Genomic DNA, 20094 nt, shown 5'->3' with positions numbered 1-20094 from the left:
ACAATTATTGGCATAAAAGAGATTTTCAATTCCCATTTTTAGACTGCATTCTCGCCTGGGCAATAAAACAATACATCCGTTCTCTCTCCCTCTTTCTCTTCCTTTTTCTTCCTCTTCTTCATTCTTTTTTTCTTTCTTTCTTCCTTTTTTTTCTTTGAAGAAAAAAAACAGCTTGACACTTGATTATTTGTTACAGTGAAAAAAAAAAGAGAGAGACCCTGTCTCAAAAGAAAAAAAAATTAAATTTGTTAAAATAATGTTAAATATATCACATATCTTTTTTATGCTTCTTTTTTGTTTTCTTATTTTCACTTTTCTCCTCAAATTTAATAATAAAAAAAGAGTTTAAAAGACTTGAAATAAATGAAAGTAATAATCCCCATCTTATCTCCATTGAACTTGACATTAACTTTTGCTAAAGACAATTAGATTTTGGCATTACGAGCTTAATCAGGAAGAGTTGACAATTGTAGCTATAATCGCTTCACTGGATCAAATCAATAAAATATCACATGTTGTATGTAGCTATTGATCTTATAAATGCACTTTTTCTCTATTTATAAGCTGTGAACACTAGAAATAGCCTATCTTCACTAATGAGGACAGCCGTACACTTTCACTATGTTGGTGGGCAGATGTTATGTGTGCCAAAGAGTGGTAGATAAGTCTCATAAAAGTGCACAGTCCTGTCACCTCAGTAAAGTTTCTGAGATTCTAATGATTTGAGTCACATCAGGATATTCCCTCCAAAACGAAAGATACCTTGATGCACCTTGCAACTGTACTTTGAGAAACAGACACAACACTCAGTGGGATCATTTTCATTTGGAGTTAGTATGTGCCATAATTGGGTGTACTGCTCTGTCCTCTTACCAAGTAACTGATAATGTCATTCATGTTGAATAAGGCCTAGCAGTAAGAAAAGCTGTCAACTGGTCCCAGCTGCATTGAAAGTACCTGGTCCTTGAGACTCAGAGGATACAATGGTGATTGAGGTATTCCTGGTGAACTTGGAATGCTATGTAGAAATCTGGGGCAGCCCTAAACAAGACAACCACATCAAAGCCCCTTTGGATTTTATCACAAAGACATTCTCTCCTCAGTCCTCACCTGATAAAGACTATACACGTGGCCATAGGACACTAAATGATTAATCAGCCTGGTTACTCATCACAAACAGGGTGCTTCTTATCTAATCCACCATAGTGTAAAGTTGGGCATGACCTGTGCTTCATCATCCAGAGACAGCAAAAATTGAGAGTTTTGTCCCAAGTAGGCCCTTAAAGCACAGCGGCTCACAGCATGCATCAGTTCATGCTGTACACTGGCTCCTCTCTCTTAATCCATGTAAATGACTTCATGATCCAGTACTATCGGTTAATTGAGGAGGAAAAATTCAAGCCTGACTTACAGACGATTTTGGAATATATACTGGTACTGGCAAGAAGTAGGCTGCTATGGAATTAGACCTCCACCCAGAAGTGGCCATGAAAGATAGTTCCCTTCCTGGTAAGAGGACTTCAAGCAGCAGTGTGGTTACTTGCTTTGCCTGGAATGATGGAAGACCAAAGGCAAAAATAAACAATTATTTATGAGGCAGGCACGGTAGCTCATGCCTGTAATCCCAGCACTCTGGAAGGCTGAAGGCAGGTGGATAGCTTGAGCCCAGGTATTTAAGACCAGCCTGGACAACATGGTAAAACCGCTTCTCTACAAATAATACAAAAATGTGAGGTTTGGTGGTGCACACCTGTAGTCCAGCTACTCGGGAGGCTGAGGTGGAAGGATCGCTTAGAGCCTGGGAAGCGGAGGTTGCAGGGAGCTGAGATCATGCCACTACACTCTGGCCTGGGTGACAAAGCAAGACTGTGTCAAAAAAAAAAAAAAAAGAAAAAAAACAGGCCAGGAGAGGTGGCTCACACCTGTAATCCCAGCACTTTGGGAGGCTGAGGTGGGTGGATCACCTGAAGTCAGGAGTTCAAGACCAGCCTGACCAACATAGTGAAACCCTGTCTGTACTAAAAATACACAATTAGCCAGGCACGGTGGCACATGCCTGTAATCTCAGCTACTTGGGAGGATGAGGCAGGAGAATGACTTGAGCCCGGGAGGTGGAGGTTGCAGTGAGCTGAGATCGTGCCATTGCACTCCAGCTTGGGCAACAAGAGCGAAACTCCATCTCGAAACAAACAAACAAAAAATCCCTCCCAAAAAGCAACAACAGAACAACAACAACAATTTATGGGCACTATCCAATGGTCAGGGACTTGGGAATAATGCTCATTGGAAGAGAAGTAACAAGGAGATTTGGGTAAACTATATATATATGAGCTTCTTAGACTAGATTCAAAATGTGAGGTATTTATGTCCCATTTAAATGGTCTCCCAACTCTCTACCCTACCCTACAGAGAAGTAATTAGGTGAACAAGTGGACCTGCATGATGAATATCATTCAACTTTTTTCTCCAACCTTCTAATGTTTAATGGGCACAAGTACAAGTGAGCTATGATGGTAGTAACGGAGATTATGTATTGAGCTCAGCAAAATGGACTTCTTATCAAAGTTGATTTCATGATTGCTACTGCTAAGTACTTGTACAGGATAGGTTACAGATTAGTTTGAAAATACAGTGGCTTAAACAAAGCAAAAGTAATAGGAATGAAGTGTGATTCTCTCTCATATAAAAATGCCATCAGGATAAGGAACTTAAATCAACCAGCAAAAGCAAATAACCCAATTAAAAAGTGGACAAAGACATGAACAGACACTTCTCAAAAGAAGACATACAAGCACCCAACAAACATATGAAAAATGCTGTACATCACGAATCATCAGAGAAATGCACATCAAAACCACAATAAGATGCCATCTCATACCAGTCAGAACCACTATTATGAAAATGTCAAACAATAACAGATGCTGATGAGGCTGCAGAGAAAAGGGAAGGCTCATACACTGTTGGTGGGAATGTAAATTAATTCAGCCACTATGGAAAGCAGTTTGGAGATTTCTCAAAGAACTAAGAATTACCATTTGACCCAACAATCCCGTTACTGGGTGTATACTCAAAGGAAAGTAAACCATTCTACCAAAAAAGACACATGCACTCATATGTTCATTGTAGCACTAGTCACAGTAGCAAAGACATGGAATCAACCTAGGTGCCCATCAACAGGTGGACTGGATAAAGAAAATGTGGTACAAACATACCATGGAATACCATGCAGCCATAAAGAAGAACAAAATCATGGATGCAGCTGGAGGCCATTATCCTAAGTGAATTAATACAGAAACAGAAAACCAAATACCGCATGTATTTACAAGTGGGAGCTAAACATTGGCTATATGTGGACATAAGGATGGGAAGAATAGACACTGGGGTCGCTAGAGGTGGGGCAGGGGCTGAAAACTACCTATGGAACTATGTTCATTACCTGGATGATGGGATCATTCATACCCCAAATCTCACCAACATGCAATCAAACCACATAACAAACCTGCACATGTATCCCCTAAATCTAAAATAAAAGTTGAAATTATTCTAAAATAAAAATTAAATTAAATTAAATTAAAATCCCAGTAGGTAACCTAGGCTTTAGAGATTGGGGGATCCTGATTCTTTCTGGCTTGCTTTTCTGCCATTTTTAAAATGCAATTTTCATTTTGTGGTTGATGGCAGCTACTATAGCTCCCACAATCAGGTCCACAGTTTAGCTGGCTAAAATCAAGAAAATAGGACAGGGAGCCCACTACTTCCTCTTAAAGGCATGAACTAGAGATTACACATCCTATTCCCCAGAATTTAATTTGAGAGGTCAAGCTGCAAAGGAGGCTGGGAAATGTAGTTTTTATTTTGGACAACCAAGTGGGCAGCTAAAAAACTTTACTATTGTATAACAAAGAAAGAACATAGTGAGAACAACTGCATGCATCAATGCTCAGTGCCACAGAACTCAGCACTGAGACCTTGAAATGCTGCATACTCAGGGGCCTAACAACATTTCCCACTATGGTGAAGGCAAAGGTAAACATTTATTCCAAATATGGGTTTCTCTTTACTACTTACCACATTCCTGCCAGCACTACTACCTATTGGGTTGCTGAGCATCTTAATCACCAACATAGTATTCCACACAACATTGCTTCTATCCAAATAATTCATTTTACCACAAAAGAAGCAAGAGTGACCTGATACTACTGAGATATACTTATCTCACCATGTTCTCATTTCCCTAAAGCAGTTGAACTTACAGAATATAGAATGAACTGCTTAAGATTTGATTATCTCCGGCTGGGTGCAGTGGCTCACACCTGTAATCCCAGCACTTTGGGATGCCAAGACGGGCAAATCACCTGAGGTCAGGAATTTGAGACCAGCCTGGCCAACATGGTGAAACCCCATCTCTACTAAAAATAAAAAAATTAGCTAGGCGTGGTGGGATGTGCCTGTAATCCCAGCTACTCGGGAGACTGATGCAGGAGAATTGCTTGAACCCAGAAGGCGGAGGTTACAGATAGCTGAGATTGCACCATTGCACTCCAGCCTGGGTAACAGAGCAAGACTCTGTCTCAAAAAAATAAATAAATAAAAGGAATCCACAGCAATACACATGGGAGCCAGAAAACAGGGAAACAAGGATCCGCCACAGGAGAATCATGCAAGAATGCCCCATTTTAACAACTATACACCAGGCCTACAGGGCAGTCAGTTGGGATGGGAGTAAGGATTGTGGGTGCTATAATCTGAACGTTTGTATCCTTCAAAATTAATATGTTCAACCTGGGCAATATGGTGAAACCCTGTCTCTACCAAAAATGGAAAAATATTAGCTGGGCATGGTGGTGTGTGCCTGTGGTCCCAGCTACTTGAGGATGCTGAGGTGGGAGGTCACTTGAGCCCCAGAAGCTGAGGTTGCAGTGAGCCAAGATCACGCCACTGCACTCCAGCCTGGGAGACAAAGCCAGACCCTCTCTCAAAACAACAACAATCAAAATTCATATGTTGAAACATAATCCCCAATGCAATTGTATTAAGAGGTGGGGTCTTTAGGAGGTGATTAAATCATGGTAGAGCACTCAGGAAGGGGATTAGTACTCTTATAAAAGAGGCTTAAGGGAGCCAGTTTTCCCCTTCTACCATGTACAGGGGGCAGCAAGAAGGTTATCTATGAAGAATGCACACCCTCACTAAACAATGAATCACTGACACCTTGATCTTAGAATTTCCAGCCTCCAGAACTGTGAGCAATAAATTTATGTTTAAAAATTGCCCAGTCTAAGGTATTTTGTTATAGCATCCCAAAGACAATGTGCTTTGGAACAACGATGTCTAGGACAGTAAAAAATGGAACTCATTGATTATCTGATGTGATTGCACATTTGGAAAAATTATTGCTAGGTAGTTAGCAGATGCATTGGGGCATTTGCGGAAAAAAAAAAAAAACCCTTAGAGACCAGGTGAAGTGGCTCATACCTGTAGTCCTAGCACTTTGGGAGGCTGAGGTGGGGTGGATCACCTGAGGCCAGGAGTTCAAGACCAGCCTGGCCAACATGGAAAACCCATCTCTACTAAAAATACAAAAATTAGCCAGGCATAGTGGCCCATATCTGTAATCCGAGCTACTCAGGAGGCTGAGACAGGAGAATCTCTCGAACCCAGGAGGTGGAGGTTGCAGTGAGCCGAAATTGCACCACTGCACTCCAGCCTGGGTGACAGAGGGAGACTTTGTCTTAAAACAAATACAAAACCAAAAACAAAACCTTAGAACTAGGTGGAGAGAAAACTTAAACAAATAAAAAACTTTAGCAAATTAATAAAAAAAAAGAGGCTGGCTGGGCATGGTGGCTCATGCCTCTAATCCTAGCACTTTGGGAGGCCGAGTCAGGCAGATTGCCTGAGTTTAGGAGTTCAAGACCAGCCTGGGCAACACTATGAAATCCCATCTCTACTAAAATACAAAAAATTAGCCGGGCATGAGGGCATGCGCCTGTAGTTCCAGCTACTCAAGAGGCTGAGGCAGGAGAATTGCTTGAACCAGGAGATGGAGGTTGCAGTGAGCCGAGATCATGCCACTACACTCCAGCCTAGGCGACAGAGCGAGACTCCATCTCCAAAAAAAAAAAAAAAAAAGGAATTATTACTTGCAGGAAAACCAGAAAGCTTTAAAGAAAGGATGGATAATTAATATTTGCATCCTCAACAGTGAATAATATTTATACCATCAAAATAATATATACATTAGATATTACTTTAACAAAATTTTTTGAGAATGGAAGAAAGGAAGTACATAAGTAAATTCTGAACTACTGTAATAGGTAATTTATAGATTCTATCTAAACTGAAAATTAAGATATAGTAATATGAATACAATTTTAGAAAGGAAGAAATAAATAGCAGAAGACACATTAAAAGAATTGGAAATGGCTGCCCCTAGACAATTACATTGGATGGTAGAAAGAGGAGGGACTGGGTTTCTTGATATAAACTTCCAATACAATTTGATAATTTATCTATTTGTATACATCACTGATGAAATAGTTTTAAAATTTTTGTGAGAGAAAATACAGGAATTAAACCTTCCATTCAAGAAGTTAGAGGAAAATATGACAAAATATATTGAAATAAGTAAAAAGAAAGAATAAGTACAATGAAATTAGTTGATAAATAAGAGCCAAACAAAAAATTAAAATGTAACCTTTACCAAATAAACCAAAAGCTGCTTTACTGAAAACACCATTAAAATAGAAAAACAGGCCGGGTGCGGAGGTTCATGCTGGTAAGTAGTCACTTGAGCCCCAGAAACGGAGGTTGCAGTGAGCCAAGATCGCGCCACTGCACTCCAGCCTGGGAGACAGACCCAGACCCTCTCTCAAAATAACAAGCACCACCAAAATTCATATGTTGAAACCTAATCCCCATGCAGTTGTATTAAGAAGTGGGGTTTCATGTTCTTACTCATAGGCGGGTGTTGAACAAGGAGAACACATGGACACAGGGAGGGGAGCACTATACATGGGGGTCTGTTGGTGGGGAGAGGGGGACAGCGGGGGGGTGGGGAGTTGGGGAGGGATAGCATGGGGAGAAATGCCAGATATAGGTGAAGGGGAGGGAGACAGCAAATCACACTGCCACGTATGCACCTATGCAACAACCTTGCATGTTTTTCACATGTACCCCAAAACCTAAAATGCAATAAAAATAAATAAATAAATAAATAAATAAATAAAAGAAGTGGGGTTTTTAGGAGGTGATTAAGTCATGAGAGTATCGCACTCAGGAAGGGGATTAGTACCCTTATAAAAGAGGGATCCCGCCGGGCGCGGTGGCTCACGCCTATAATCCCAGCACTTTAGGAGGCCAAGGCAGGTGGATCACGAGGTCAAGAGATCGGGACCATCCTGGTCAACATGGTGAAACCCCGTCTCTACTAAAAATACAAAAAAAATTAGCTGGGCATGGTGGCGCACGCCTGTAGTCCCAGCTACTCGGGAGGCTAAGGCAGGAGAATTGCCTGAACCCAGGAGGTGGAGGTTGCGGTGAGCCGAGACCGCGCCATTGCACTCCAGCCTGGGTAACAAGAGCGAAACTCCGTCTCAAAAAAAAGAAAAAAAAAAAAAAAAAGAGGGATCCCAGCATTTTGGGAGTCCAAAGTTTATTGTTGTTTATTTTTACTTATTTTCCTTTTTTTTTTTTTTTTTTTTTTTGCCTTCTGTAACTCATTTAAAACTTCAGGTTTTAAAACCTGAAATAAAAGTTAAAAAAAAAAAAAGTAAAAAACCTTTTTCCTTTCTTTTTCTTTTTTCTCTTTTTTTTTTTTGAGAGAGTCTCACTCTGTTGCCTAGGCTGGAGTGCAGTGGAGTGAGCGTGGTTCACTGCAACCTCTGTCTCCCCGGTTCAAGTGATTCTCCTGCCCCACCCTCCCGAGTAGCTGAGATTACAGGCATGTGCCACCACACCCAGCTAATTTTTTTCTGTTTTTTTAGTAGAGATGGAGTTTCGCCACTTTAGCCAGGCTGGTTTCAAATTCCTGACCTCAGGTGATCTGCCTGTCTGGGCCTCCCAAAGTACTTGGATTACAGGCATGAGCCACCATGTCCAGCCTAACCTTTTTCCTAACAATTTTCATCAGCCTTCTTGTTCTCTATTATGGTAAAACTGACCAAGACCTAATTTACACGTTTAATTTTTCATAATTTGGTACTCATTCAGTTGGAGTCCATTTTAACTGGGTTTGTTTGAAATGTATTTCTCAGGCCGGGCGCATAGCTTATGCCTGTAATCCCAGCACTTTGGGAGGCCGAGGTAGGTGGATCACCTGAGGTCAGGAGTTCGAGAGCAGCCTGACCTACATGGTGAAACCCCATCTCTACTAAATACAAAAAATTAGCTGGGAGTTGTGGTGTTCTGTAATTCCAGCTACTTGGGAGGCTGAGGTAGGAGAATTGCTTGAACCCGGGAGGCAGAGGTTGCAGTGAGCAGAGATTGCACCATTGCACTCCAGCCTGGGCAACAAGAGTAAAACTCCATTTCAAAAAATAAATAAATAAATAAATAAATAAATAAATGTATTTTTCTCTCGAATTCTCAGATTGTTTCCTTTGAGCAGCAGTGGAGCCCATGGCAGATTTCTGTTTCCCTGGAGCAAGTCTTCGAGCAGGCTTCCTCTTTGTTGAGTGGTTTTGAGAGCAAGGCCAGGCATGCCTTTCCCTGGGGGCAGACCTGTGAAGAAGCTTCTTCCAAGGTGGGAGACTAACATTGTGGACCAGCCAGTTCTCTTAGCAAGCAAAGTGATATGAGTCAAAGCCATCCTTCCTACCTTTTCCTATGAAAAATGGGGAAAGGCATACTGGTGACAGGTTGGCCTTTCTTTCTTATGTTAGTTCAGAGAAAAGTCCTTGAGTCTTGAGATATCAAGGTGAGATAGATCTTTATTTTCTAGAGTAAGTCAAAACTTATCCATTTTATATTTGCCTAGGCTATGTCTGTAGGGGGTTGGAATGGGAGGTCATCAAATACCCATGCTTATGTTACCATCTTGGCTTTATCCTAGGAAGAATCTGCCTATCCTAGGAAGATCACATGGTGTTAAGTAGAAAAGTGAAAAAAGAGGATGTGCAATTAGAAAAACAGTAACTATAATTTATTTGTACTTTTTGTTGAAGTATTTCATATATACTATAAAGTACACAAAATCTTAAATATATGGTCTGATTAATTTTCTACAAAGCTAACACACCTGTGTAACCACCATCTAGGTGAAGAGACCTTTAAGAGTCCTGGCTGTTTCCTCTGTGGCTCTGGGAATCCAGCCATCAGACTGGAAGAATCTTGGCCTGGACTCCAATGATGACATTCCATGTCATCAGATAAAGAGGGTGGTACACACGGAGGAGCAGAAAGGAGCCAGACAGTGAGTGAAGGCTTCTTGGAACTTCTAGCTTAGCTTCCAGCTAAATGCAGCTGAGTGAGGGACCCAACCTTTGCTACCTGGAGCACAAAAACTGCTCAGCTGAGTCCTATTTGAATACCTGACCTACAGAATTATAAGAGGTGTATTCTTTTTCTTTGTATACATCATTTTATTCTGATACCACCTGAAACTCAGAGAAAAGTTGCAAATGCAGTACAAAGAATTTTTTTTTTTTTGAGACTGAGTCTCCTTCTGTCACCCAAGCTGGAATGCAGTGGCACAATCTCGGCTAGCTACAACCTCCGCCTCCCAGGTTCAAGCAATTCTTCTGCCTCAGCCTCCCAAGTAGCTGGAACTACAAGCAAGCACCACAATATCCAGCTAATTTTTGTATTTTTAGTAGAGACAGGGTTTCACCATATTGGCCAGGCTGGTCTCAAACTCCTGACCTCGTGATCCACCCGCCTTGTCCTCCCAAAGTGTTGGGATTACAGGCATGAGCCACTGTGCCCAGCCCAAGAAATTTTCTTTATATCATTTGAGAGTCAAGTTGCTAACTTGCCCCATAACTTGGATTTCATTTTATGAAATCATAGCCACAGTACAACCATCAAAATCAGAAAATTAACACTTAAAATCGCCTTTACGGACAATGGATTCAGTAAGGAATCACCTGTTAAATTTACTCGTGACATTTCCTCAGACTTCTTCAGTACAGAACAATTCCTCAGTCTTTCCTGACCTCCAAGACCTGGATATTTTTGAGAATTACTGGCAAGTTAATTTGTAGAATTCTCTTCAATTATTTTTCTGAGTTCCAGTGTTGAATCCTTGTCAGGAAGTAATGCTCTGTTCTTTCTGTTTTATCCTATCAGAGGGCAGAGGACTTAGATTTGTTCCATTTAATTCTGATTACTTGATTAAGGTGATGTCTACAGGTTTCTCCACTTTACAGTTACTCTTTTTCCCTTTATAATTAATAAGTATTTTGTAAAGTGGTACTTTGAAACTACATAAAGTTCCACCAAAATTCAGTTTATTAGTTTATATTCCAAGCAGTGTTTATTTTCTTGTTAAAATAGTCCCCAGTGGCCTGGTCCGGTGGCTCACACCTGTAATCCCAGCACTTTGGGAGGCTGAAGCAGGCGGATCACGAGGTTAGGAGTTTGAGACCAGCCTAACCAACATGGTGAAACGCTATCTCTACTAAAAAATTACAAAAATTAGCTGGGCGTGGTGGCGGGCACCTGTAATCCCACCTACACAGGAGGCTGAGGCAGGAGAATCACTTGAACTGGGAGGTGGAAGTTACAGTGAGTCGAGATCATGCCACTGCCCTCCAGTCTGGGCAACAGAGCGAGACTCCATCTCAAACTTCCTGTAAATTGGCTTCTGTGTCCCTTTGACATGTCTCCATCATTTTTTAAGTATTTTCTTTCTCAGTGGCACAATAAAATGTTTCAGCGTCATCTTGTATCCTCCCTGTACCACCCTGGAATCAACCATTTTTATAAGGAGTCCTGATGACTTTTAGTGGAGAATGGTATTTAGGAGCCAACTTCTGGACACTTGGTGTACTCATTAGTACTGGGGAATTGCCATTCCAGGCCAGAATTAGGAAATGCATATATGTTATGTCTACATTTATTTTTATACACACTGAAATCCAGGGATTCACACTTGTATCTCTGATTGCAATACAACACAAAATGTTGATTCCAATTTCTTCCTTTCTATATCTGTAACTGTCTTCTCTGACAGTGGGGGAACCTGGCACCCATCCATCTTCATTAATATATTTTGTTATTCAATTGAACTTCTGTTATGTAACCTTTCACTGCCTCTGCCAAATGTTTAGCTTCTTCAAGGAAAAGCAATAAGGCCTGTATAGCAGGAGTGAAGGGAACAAGGACGGTGGTGTAAGATAAAATCAGCATTATATTTTTCAACCTGAGGAAGCTGATTGAAAAAAAAAAGATAAAAGCATTATATCACTAGTCTCCTAACAGTAAATCTTTGTTCTGATTCCAGAACAAAACAAAATAGGTATCATATAAATGTCAGTTAAATTTAACTTAAATGAAGGATGATTTTATACAAGGACTTTGTCTTCATATATATGAATTTTTTTCCAGTATTTTGTCTCTTGAACTACTTGTCTTATTCATTTTTGTATGTTTCATAATACACAGCAGGTACCCCACATGTTTTTCATTATTAACTCAAATTTAAAACTTTAATTTAAAAACATAATAAATTTAAATTTGTTTGTAAAATCACAGTTGAATATTTTTATTTTCTAAATAGATATTGACTGAATTTTTCATAAAGGAAATAATGATTTGCAATATTTCAGAGGAAATGGGATTATTTTTATGTATCTTAAGATTTTCTTTTTTAAGCAGTCTATTGTTTTAAATACGTAGCTTAGACTCTTAAAAATAACATTTCCTTCCCCTAAGTACCAATGTATTTACTTTTTCCTATTTGGCAAACATTGATCTGAAGCTTTCAAAGTTTACAACAGAACTAAAATCAACCCATACCATTCCCAAGAATTAAAATTAACATGGACTTTACTGCACTCATCGTTTTGGGTCTCTTTTCAGAACAATATAATATCTTTTTCTAGAGTATAACAATAGGATCTAGTCAGGAAATGGAAACCCTCTAAGACTTATAAACCAAGAGACTTAAATATGAGAAACTGGCTCTGTAGGTGAGGGGGAACTGAGAAATTTCACTATTCCAGAAGATAGTGAGGCCACCCAGGTATTAGCAGGGGCAATGCAGTGGGGAGCTCTTCCCAGAGTCTAGAGGCCAGGGTGCAGCAGGGAACTAGCACCACAGTTGCGACTGCCCAGTGGGTGCTAGGATCTGGGAGGGAAGGAATGTCCAGTAGGAGCTGCAGCCACGAAGGAGGCACAGTGACTGCTGGAGATATCACCTGAAGCACCCTTTCTCTTACCTTCCAGTTTTTTGCTATTGCCTCCCATTTGGATGCACCTAAGCAGTTAGTAAGGAATCCTGGGAAATATCATTCTCTGCGATGCAGAACAGAGCAGGGCAATAGAGAGAAAGGGAGGTGAGAACAAATGGCAAATGCGGCACATCAAGTTATTGTGTTCCTTAGCTTTCCATACCCCCAGTATGATTAAGCAATGACTGGGACTGAAACTGGATACTAAGGACAAAAAAGAGAAAAAGCCAAATGAGGCAACTAAAGAGAGGAATGTAAGAAAAAAAGAGAAAGGAGAAAAAGAAATTTTAAAAGAAATTGAAATAGAATTTTGTCTGGAGGCTCATCATGCCGGTTAAAAACAATGTGAAAAACATACAATGTATACAAATAACCCTGGGGTACTGTAGGAGATAGCAGATGCTGTAAAAACAAACCACTCATGGCATTTTTGCCATCCAAGTAACTTTTGCCTATCCAAATTTTCATGTCTGACATAGGGCATCCTCATTATTTTTTAATCCTCTCATCTACATCAAAATTATGAGGGTATGGGGCGAGGAAGAAAATGCTAACATCTGTTATCTATTTCAAACACCAGTCATGTGACATAGGTTAAATGGCCTTGTATCTATAGACAAATAATAAATTTGTCTAGATCCAGGGAGCCCTGGAACAGATGGATAAACCTCGATATTTTTTTGTTGGAATGAGAGAAGGTAAAGGACCCTTTTGCAGCCTGCCACTCCACATTTTTCAAAATGGAGATAATTCATTTTCCACCAGAGAAATACCACATGTGGTAGCAGACTTTGGATTTAAAACTCACAGTTAGTTCCTGGATAAATAAAGCATCAATGTCTTAGCTCATTCTAAGAATTTTATTTAGTTTCATTCAGTCTTTTCTCTGTTCCTAATCCTTAACAGCATTCTCAATATTGAAATTAAAAGTAGTTCTTTCTCTCAAAGTATGGGCAATTCATGAACTATGACCTTCTTTGCAAATAATATTTTCTAAAATATGCTAATTTTAGAAAATTTGGAAATATCAAAAAAGCCCAAAGAAAATAAAATAAGTAGTAATTCCACCATAGTCAGCCACTATTAACATGTTGAAGTGCAACCTTCTAATTTCTTTTTCTTTTTGACATGGTCCCTTATTTTAATAACAACCTATATACCATAATATCACCATGGAATGTAAATTCAGGTCAGACAAGAGAATTTCACAAGTGTAATGGCATTCTGTAGTACATAAAAGTTTGTGTATAATGCCTGGTCAAACTAATTTTCTCATAGATGATTAATCAATTCCATTATAAGTAATTTATTTAGTTTAATGTTTACAATTATTATGGAGAAAGCAAATAATAAACACATTTAAAAAATACGTGCTTCTATTTTTTTTCTTTGTGTTTGCTCTTGTTGCCCAGGCTGGAGTGCAATGGTGAGATCTCAGCTCACCACAACCTCTGCCTCCTGGGTTCAAGTGAATCTCCTGCCTCAGCCTCCCAGGTAGCTGAACCATTTTTAAATGAACAATTCAGTAACATCAAGTACATTTAGATTATTGTGCAACCATCACCACCACCTGTCTCTGGAATTTTTCATCTTCTCAATTTGAAACTCTGTACCAGTTAAACCATAACTCTCCATCCCCACTCCCTGCTATCCTCTGACAACCACCATTCTTTGTTCTGTCTCCATAAATTTGAATTGGGAATATAAAATGGTGCAGTCACTATGGAAAACAGTATGTAGGCTTCTAAGAAAATTAAACATAGACCCACCATATGATTCAACAATTTCACTTCTGGGTATATAATCCAAAGAATTAAACACAGAAGACTCAAAAAGTTACTTATACACCTATGTTCAGAGCAGCATTATTCATCTGAACCAAAAGGTGGAAGCCACCTAAATTTTCATTAACAGATAAATGGATAAGCAAAATGTCTATACATACAATGGAATATTATTTAGCCACAAGAAAGGAAATTCTGACACAAGCTACAACATGGATAAACCTTGAGGACATTATGTTAAATGAAATAAGCCAGCCACAAAAGAGTATATGCTGTGTGCTTCTACTTAAATGATGCACCTAGAGTAGTGAAATTCATGCAGACAGAACAAAGAATGGTGGCTGTCAGGGGATGGGGGACTGGGATAGAGAATTATGGTTTAACTGGTACAGAGTTTCAGATTGAGAAGATGAAAAATTCCAGAGCTAGATGGTGATGATGGTTGCACAATAATGTGAATGTACTTGATGTCACTGAACTATTCATTTAAAAATGATCCAAATGGCAAATTTTGTTGTGTGTATTTTACAAGTTTTTTTTTAGGAAAGTCAACAATGCATGTTGGAATCTGTAGTGCAACTGCTGGAAGAATAGTAAAAGAATGTATAACCAGCAAGCTATTTGAGGTGAAAGATCAAATAAAAATTCATTTTTACATGTCTATGTATAATGCAATAAAAAGTTTTTAATAAAAATGTGTTCAGGTGAAAAACATACCAAAAATGTTCACTAAAATAATAGTAAAAATTGTGTTAGGGCATTAAGAGTGTATGAGATGGGGCGAAGGGGTGCAAAGCGGGGAAAAAGACTGTATGAGATTTGTTGGCCTCAGTTTTCTAAATTCTCTATACTATGGCTATTGGCTTATAATACACTGTTTTGTCATAAAATCACCTCTGTAATGTAAAAAATTATGCTTAAAAAAGTGATTTGCTATTTCAAGTAGAGATAGATCTGAGCTGTTTGTAAGACAATTATTAAAAGAACCACTAATAGAAGTCATAGGCACTATCAATTTAGAAATCTTTCAAAACAGAGTATCTCTGGTTTTCCTAATCATGGTTTGGCAAATGCTTCACTATAGCAAGTTGTAATTAGGCATTTTAGATAAAAAGTAGGTAACTCATCTGGATAATTTACTCATAATACGTTCACTTTCTGCAAAAGCTTAACCAATATCTGATCGGTACTTGGATGAAAATTAGGTCCATGCATAAACACATTAGCCACAAAAGGACAGGTTCTTGTTTTGTCCAATATAAATTATCTGTTAGTTTTCAGTTGCAGCACAAATAAATGTTCAGTTTGTTCTAGAACAAATTCTTCTCTGTAAAAAAGAAACTGAAAATGGTCCGGGCACAATGGCTCATGCCTGTAATCCCAGCACTTTGGGAGGCCGAGGTAGGCGGATCACTTGAGGTCAGGAGTTTCAGACTAGCCTGGTGAACATGATGAAATCCCGTCACTACTAAAAATACAAAAATTAGCCGGGTATGATGGTGTGTGCCTGTAATTCCAGCTAGTCGGGAGGCTGAGGCAGAAGAATCACTTGAACCCGGGAGGCAAAGGTTGCAGTGAAACAAGATCGCATTACTGCACTCCAGCCTGGGTGACCCAGTGAGACTCTGTCTAAAAAAAAAAAAAAAAAAGACTGAATGTGACAATGAGCCATTATAGATTATTTAAAGTGTAGCATTTTATGGCCTTTTTTTTCTCCCTCAATTTTCTTTTTAGTTTTTTATTTTTAACTTGTGGGCACATAGTACGTGTATATATTTGTGGGACACATGAGATGTTTTGATACAGCATGCAATGTGAAATAATCACATCATGGAGAATGGGGGTTCCAGCCCCTCAAGCATTTATCCTTTGTGTTACAAACAATCCAATTACACTCTTTTGTTATTTTCAAATATACAGTTAAATTATTATTGACTATAGTCACCCTATTGTACAATCAAATAGCATGTCTTTTTCATTCTTTTTATTTTTTTGTGTTCATTTCTCTCCTCAATCCAATCCCTTTCTCTTCTAATAATATGTTTTGACAAAGACAAAGTCTTCTTTTACTTGCCCAGTCCAACAAAAGGATTGCTTGTAACACAAAACTGTGTAAATTATTGGGGAAAATGATAACTACTCAATAAATGATCTTGGGACGATTGGGTAATTCATGTATTTTTAAAAACTACTAGATCTCTACTACAAATCTTACACAAAAATAAGTTTCAGATGGATTAAACATTTCAATATGAAAGGTAAAATCTTAAAACATTTAGAAGAAAATATAGAAGAAAATTTTTATGACTTTGAAAGGGGCAGGTTTTCTTAAACAAGACATAAACACCATAAATCACAAACGAAAATACTGATAAATTTGACTATATAAAAATTAAAGGCAGAGTGCAGTGGCTCACATCTGTAATCTCAGCACTTTGGGAGGCTGAGGTGGGCAAATTGCTTGAACTCAGGAGTTGGAGACCAGCCTGAGCAACATGGCAAAACTCCAATTTTACAAAAAATACAAAAATTAGCAGGGAGTGGTAGCATGTGCTTACAGTCCCAGCTACTCGGGAGGCTAAGGTGGGAGAACGGCTTAAACTCAGGAAGCAGAGGTTGCAGTGAGCTGAGATGGTGCCATTGCACTCCAGCCCTAGGCAACAGAGCCGCACCTTGTCTCAAAAAAATAAAAAAATAAAAACATCAATATGACAAAAGACACCATAAACAAAGTTAAAATACAAATGACAACTCGGAGAAGATATATGCAACATACGTGACTAATAAAAAATTACTCAGAATATTTCAAAACAAACCACCCAGTAGAAAATTAGGCAAAATACATGAGCTGCCAACTCATAAAAAAGGAAATTAAATGGTCAATAAAAAAGACGATCAACCTCACTAGTATAATCATGTGCTCCATAAAAATGTTTTGGCCACTGATGGACCACATATATGACGGTGGTCTCATAAGATTATAATGGAGCTGAAAAATCCTCATTGCCTATTGACATTATGGTTATCTTGACATAGCCATGGAAATGTTGTAGCACAATGCATCGGTTGTGGTGATGCTGGTGGAAACACACCTACTATGCTGCCAGTCCTATAAAAGTATAGCAAATGCAATCATATACAGTACATAATACTTGATAATGATAATAAATGACTATATTACTGGTATATGTATTTATGATGCTTTGGATCATTATTTTACAGTGTACGTCTTCTGCCTATTAAAGTAAAAAGTTAACTGTAAAACAGCCTCAGGCTGGTCCTTCAGGAGGTTTTCCAGAAGAAGGCATTGGAGATAACACCTCTATGCATGTTTGTTACTCCTGAAGACCTTCCGGGGGACACAATATGAAGGTGAAAGGCAGAGATACTGAGGATCCTGACTCTGTGTAGGCCTGGGCTAACATGCAAGTTTGCGTCTTAGTTTTTCACGAAAAAAGCTTAAAAAATTAAAATTAGAGAAAAGTTTTTAGAATAAGGACATAGGGAAAGAAAAAATTTTTGGACAGCTGTACAACATGTTTGTCTTTTAAGCTAAGTATCATTGTAAAGAGTCAAAAGTTTTAAAAATGTATAAAGTTACAAAGTTATAGGAAGCTAAGTTTAGTTTATAATCAAAGGAAAAAAATTTTAAATAAGCTTAATGTAGCCTAAGTGTCCAGTGTTGATAAGGTCTACAGCGGTGCACAGTATTGTTGTGGCCTTCACATTCACTCCCCACTCACTCCCTGACTCACCCAGAGCAACCTCCAGTCCTGCAAGCTCCATTCATGGTAAGTGCCCTATACAGGTGTGCCATTTTTTATATTTTATACTGCACTTTTACTATACCTTTTCTGTGTTTAGATATATTTAGATACATAAATACTTACCATTGTGTCTCAGTTGCTCACAGTATTCAGTACACTAGCACGCTATGCAGGTTTGTAGCCTAGGAGCACTAGGCTATACCACATAGCCTAGGTGTGTAGTAGGCTATAACATCTATATTTGTGTAAGTACATTCCATGATGTTCACAGAACTACAAAATTGCCTAAAAATGAGTCTCTCAAAATGTGTCCCCATTGTTAATTGATACATGTAATTAGGGAAATGGAAATTAAAGCAATAACAAATGAACATTCTCCAAATTGGATGGTCCAAGGAAATTTTCACTTAATACTCTGTTTTTGATCTACCCTGAAGTCCAAAATTCTGTTGTTTCTTTCCCTTTATCTTTTTTTTTTGAGACAGAGTCTCGCTCTGTCGTCTAGGCCAGAGGGCAATGGCGAGATCTCAGCTCACTGCAACCTCCGCTTCCCAGGTTCAAGCAGTTCTCCTGCCTCGATCTTCCAAGTAGCTGGGATTACAGGCGCTTGCCACCATGCCTGGCTAATTTTTGTATTTTTAGTAGAGACAGGGTTTTACCATGTTGGCCAGGCTGGTCTCCAACTCCTGACCTCAAGTGATCCACCTGCCTTGGACTCCCAAAGTGCTGGGATTACAGGCATGAGCCACTGCACTTGACCCTCTTTATCTTTTATATTATACTTGTGAATTTATGACTTTAAAGTTTATATACATATGTACATATTTTCTCTCACTTTATTTGGGAAGAAGCAGCTGTAAAAGAACATTTAATCAGCTATTTTAACTAATTATTTAATTAAACTAATTTAGCAAATTATTTATGATTAATTTTTGCTCCCAAATGCAACTCATTTCAAACGTAAAATTTATCTTTAATATAACCACAATATGCCTATCACCTATTAAAACATTTAATAAGTTCTCAATATCATCAGTATCATAATATCACAATTTAGTATTCAAATTTCCAATCATCTCATACATTTCTTAGAAAATTTTAGTAGTTGGTCCAAATCAGAATCTAAATAAGGTTTACATATTGGAAGTGGTTGAGATATCTTTTAAATCTCTTTGAAACTATTGTTTTCCCTTCATATCTCATTTTTCTTTTGCTAGTTTGTAGCATTCTTAATGTTGTTTTTGAAAAAACAGAGCTATTTGTCTTTTAGAATTTTCCAGAGTCTGGATTTCATAGAATGAATGCATCCCTGTGGCATAGGTGGGATTTCCTCCATCCCCTGTATTTTCTATAAACTAGTAGTTGGATCTAGAAGATTGATACGGTTCAGTTTCTTTTTTCTTTTTTTTTTTTGGAGACGGAGTTTCGCTCTTGTTACCCAGGCTGCAGTGCAATGGCACGATCTCGGCTCACCGCAACCTCCGCCTCCTGGGTTCAGGCAATTCTCCTACCTCAGCCTCCTGAGTAGCTGGGATTACAGGCACGCGCCATCATGTCCAGCTAATTTTTTGTATTTTTAGTAGAGACGGGGTTTCACCATGTTGACCAGGATGGTCTCGATCTCTTGACCTCGTGATCCACCCGCCTTGGCCTCCCAAAGTGCTGGGATTACAGGTGTGAGCCACCGCGCCCGGCCCCCCAATGGCTAGACATTACAGTTGTTTTGTGCTCTTCCATCAGAAGACACACAATGCCTGTTTTTCTCTCTTTAGTGATGTTAGCAGCAGTAGATGAGAATTAAACCCGTTAATTTAACAAATTGAAAATGATTGTATTTTCTCAGTTCTTCTTCATTATCTGGAATACTATAAAGAGAAACTTCTTTCACTTACTATTTGAATAACCAACAGTAATAGTTTATATTTAAAAAGCAGGATAAGTATATTTGATGTGTTTTTCAATCCATTGCAGTAAATATCCTTAATGATAATCGAGCATTTCCACCTTTGCCAGTGGGAATCCCTTCAAGTTAGCTTCTGTGTTCTTTCGACACAGCTCTAGCCGTTCCCCAAAGACAAGATTTTCTAGCTTTGTCTTGTATATTCCCAATCCCAATCTTGAAATCAGCCCTTTTTCAGAGAGTTCTTGTTC

General features: G+C 38.8%; 1 protein-coding gene across 1 annotated transcript in view; it reads left to right on the top strand.

Annotated features, from left to right (window-relative positions):
* Window positions 1-1302: 1302 nt before the first annotated feature.
* SHCBP1L (SHC binding and spindle associated 1 like) overlaps window positions 1303-20094 on the top strand; it is a 79858-nt gene continuing 61066 nt past the window's right edge. Inside the window, 3 exon segments of the mRNA XM_064370451.1 lie at window positions 1303-1434; window positions 8591-8743; window positions 9258-9412. Coding sequence (XP_064226521.1) covers window positions 1303-1434; window positions 8591-8743; window positions 9258-9412 — 440 coding nt within the window.

The sequence above is a fragment of the Aotus nancymaae genome, unplaced genomic scaffold (assembly GCF_030222135.1).
Source record: "Aotus nancymaae isolate 86718 unplaced genomic scaffold, 86718_ANA_hifiasm-v0.15.2.pri h1tg000108l, whole genome shotgun sequence".
In the NCBI taxonomy this organism is placed as follows: domain Eukaryota; kingdom Metazoa; phylum Chordata; class Mammalia; order Primates; family Aotidae; genus Aotus; species Aotus nancymaae.
This window is presented reverse-complemented; position numbering and strand designations above follow the sequence as displayed.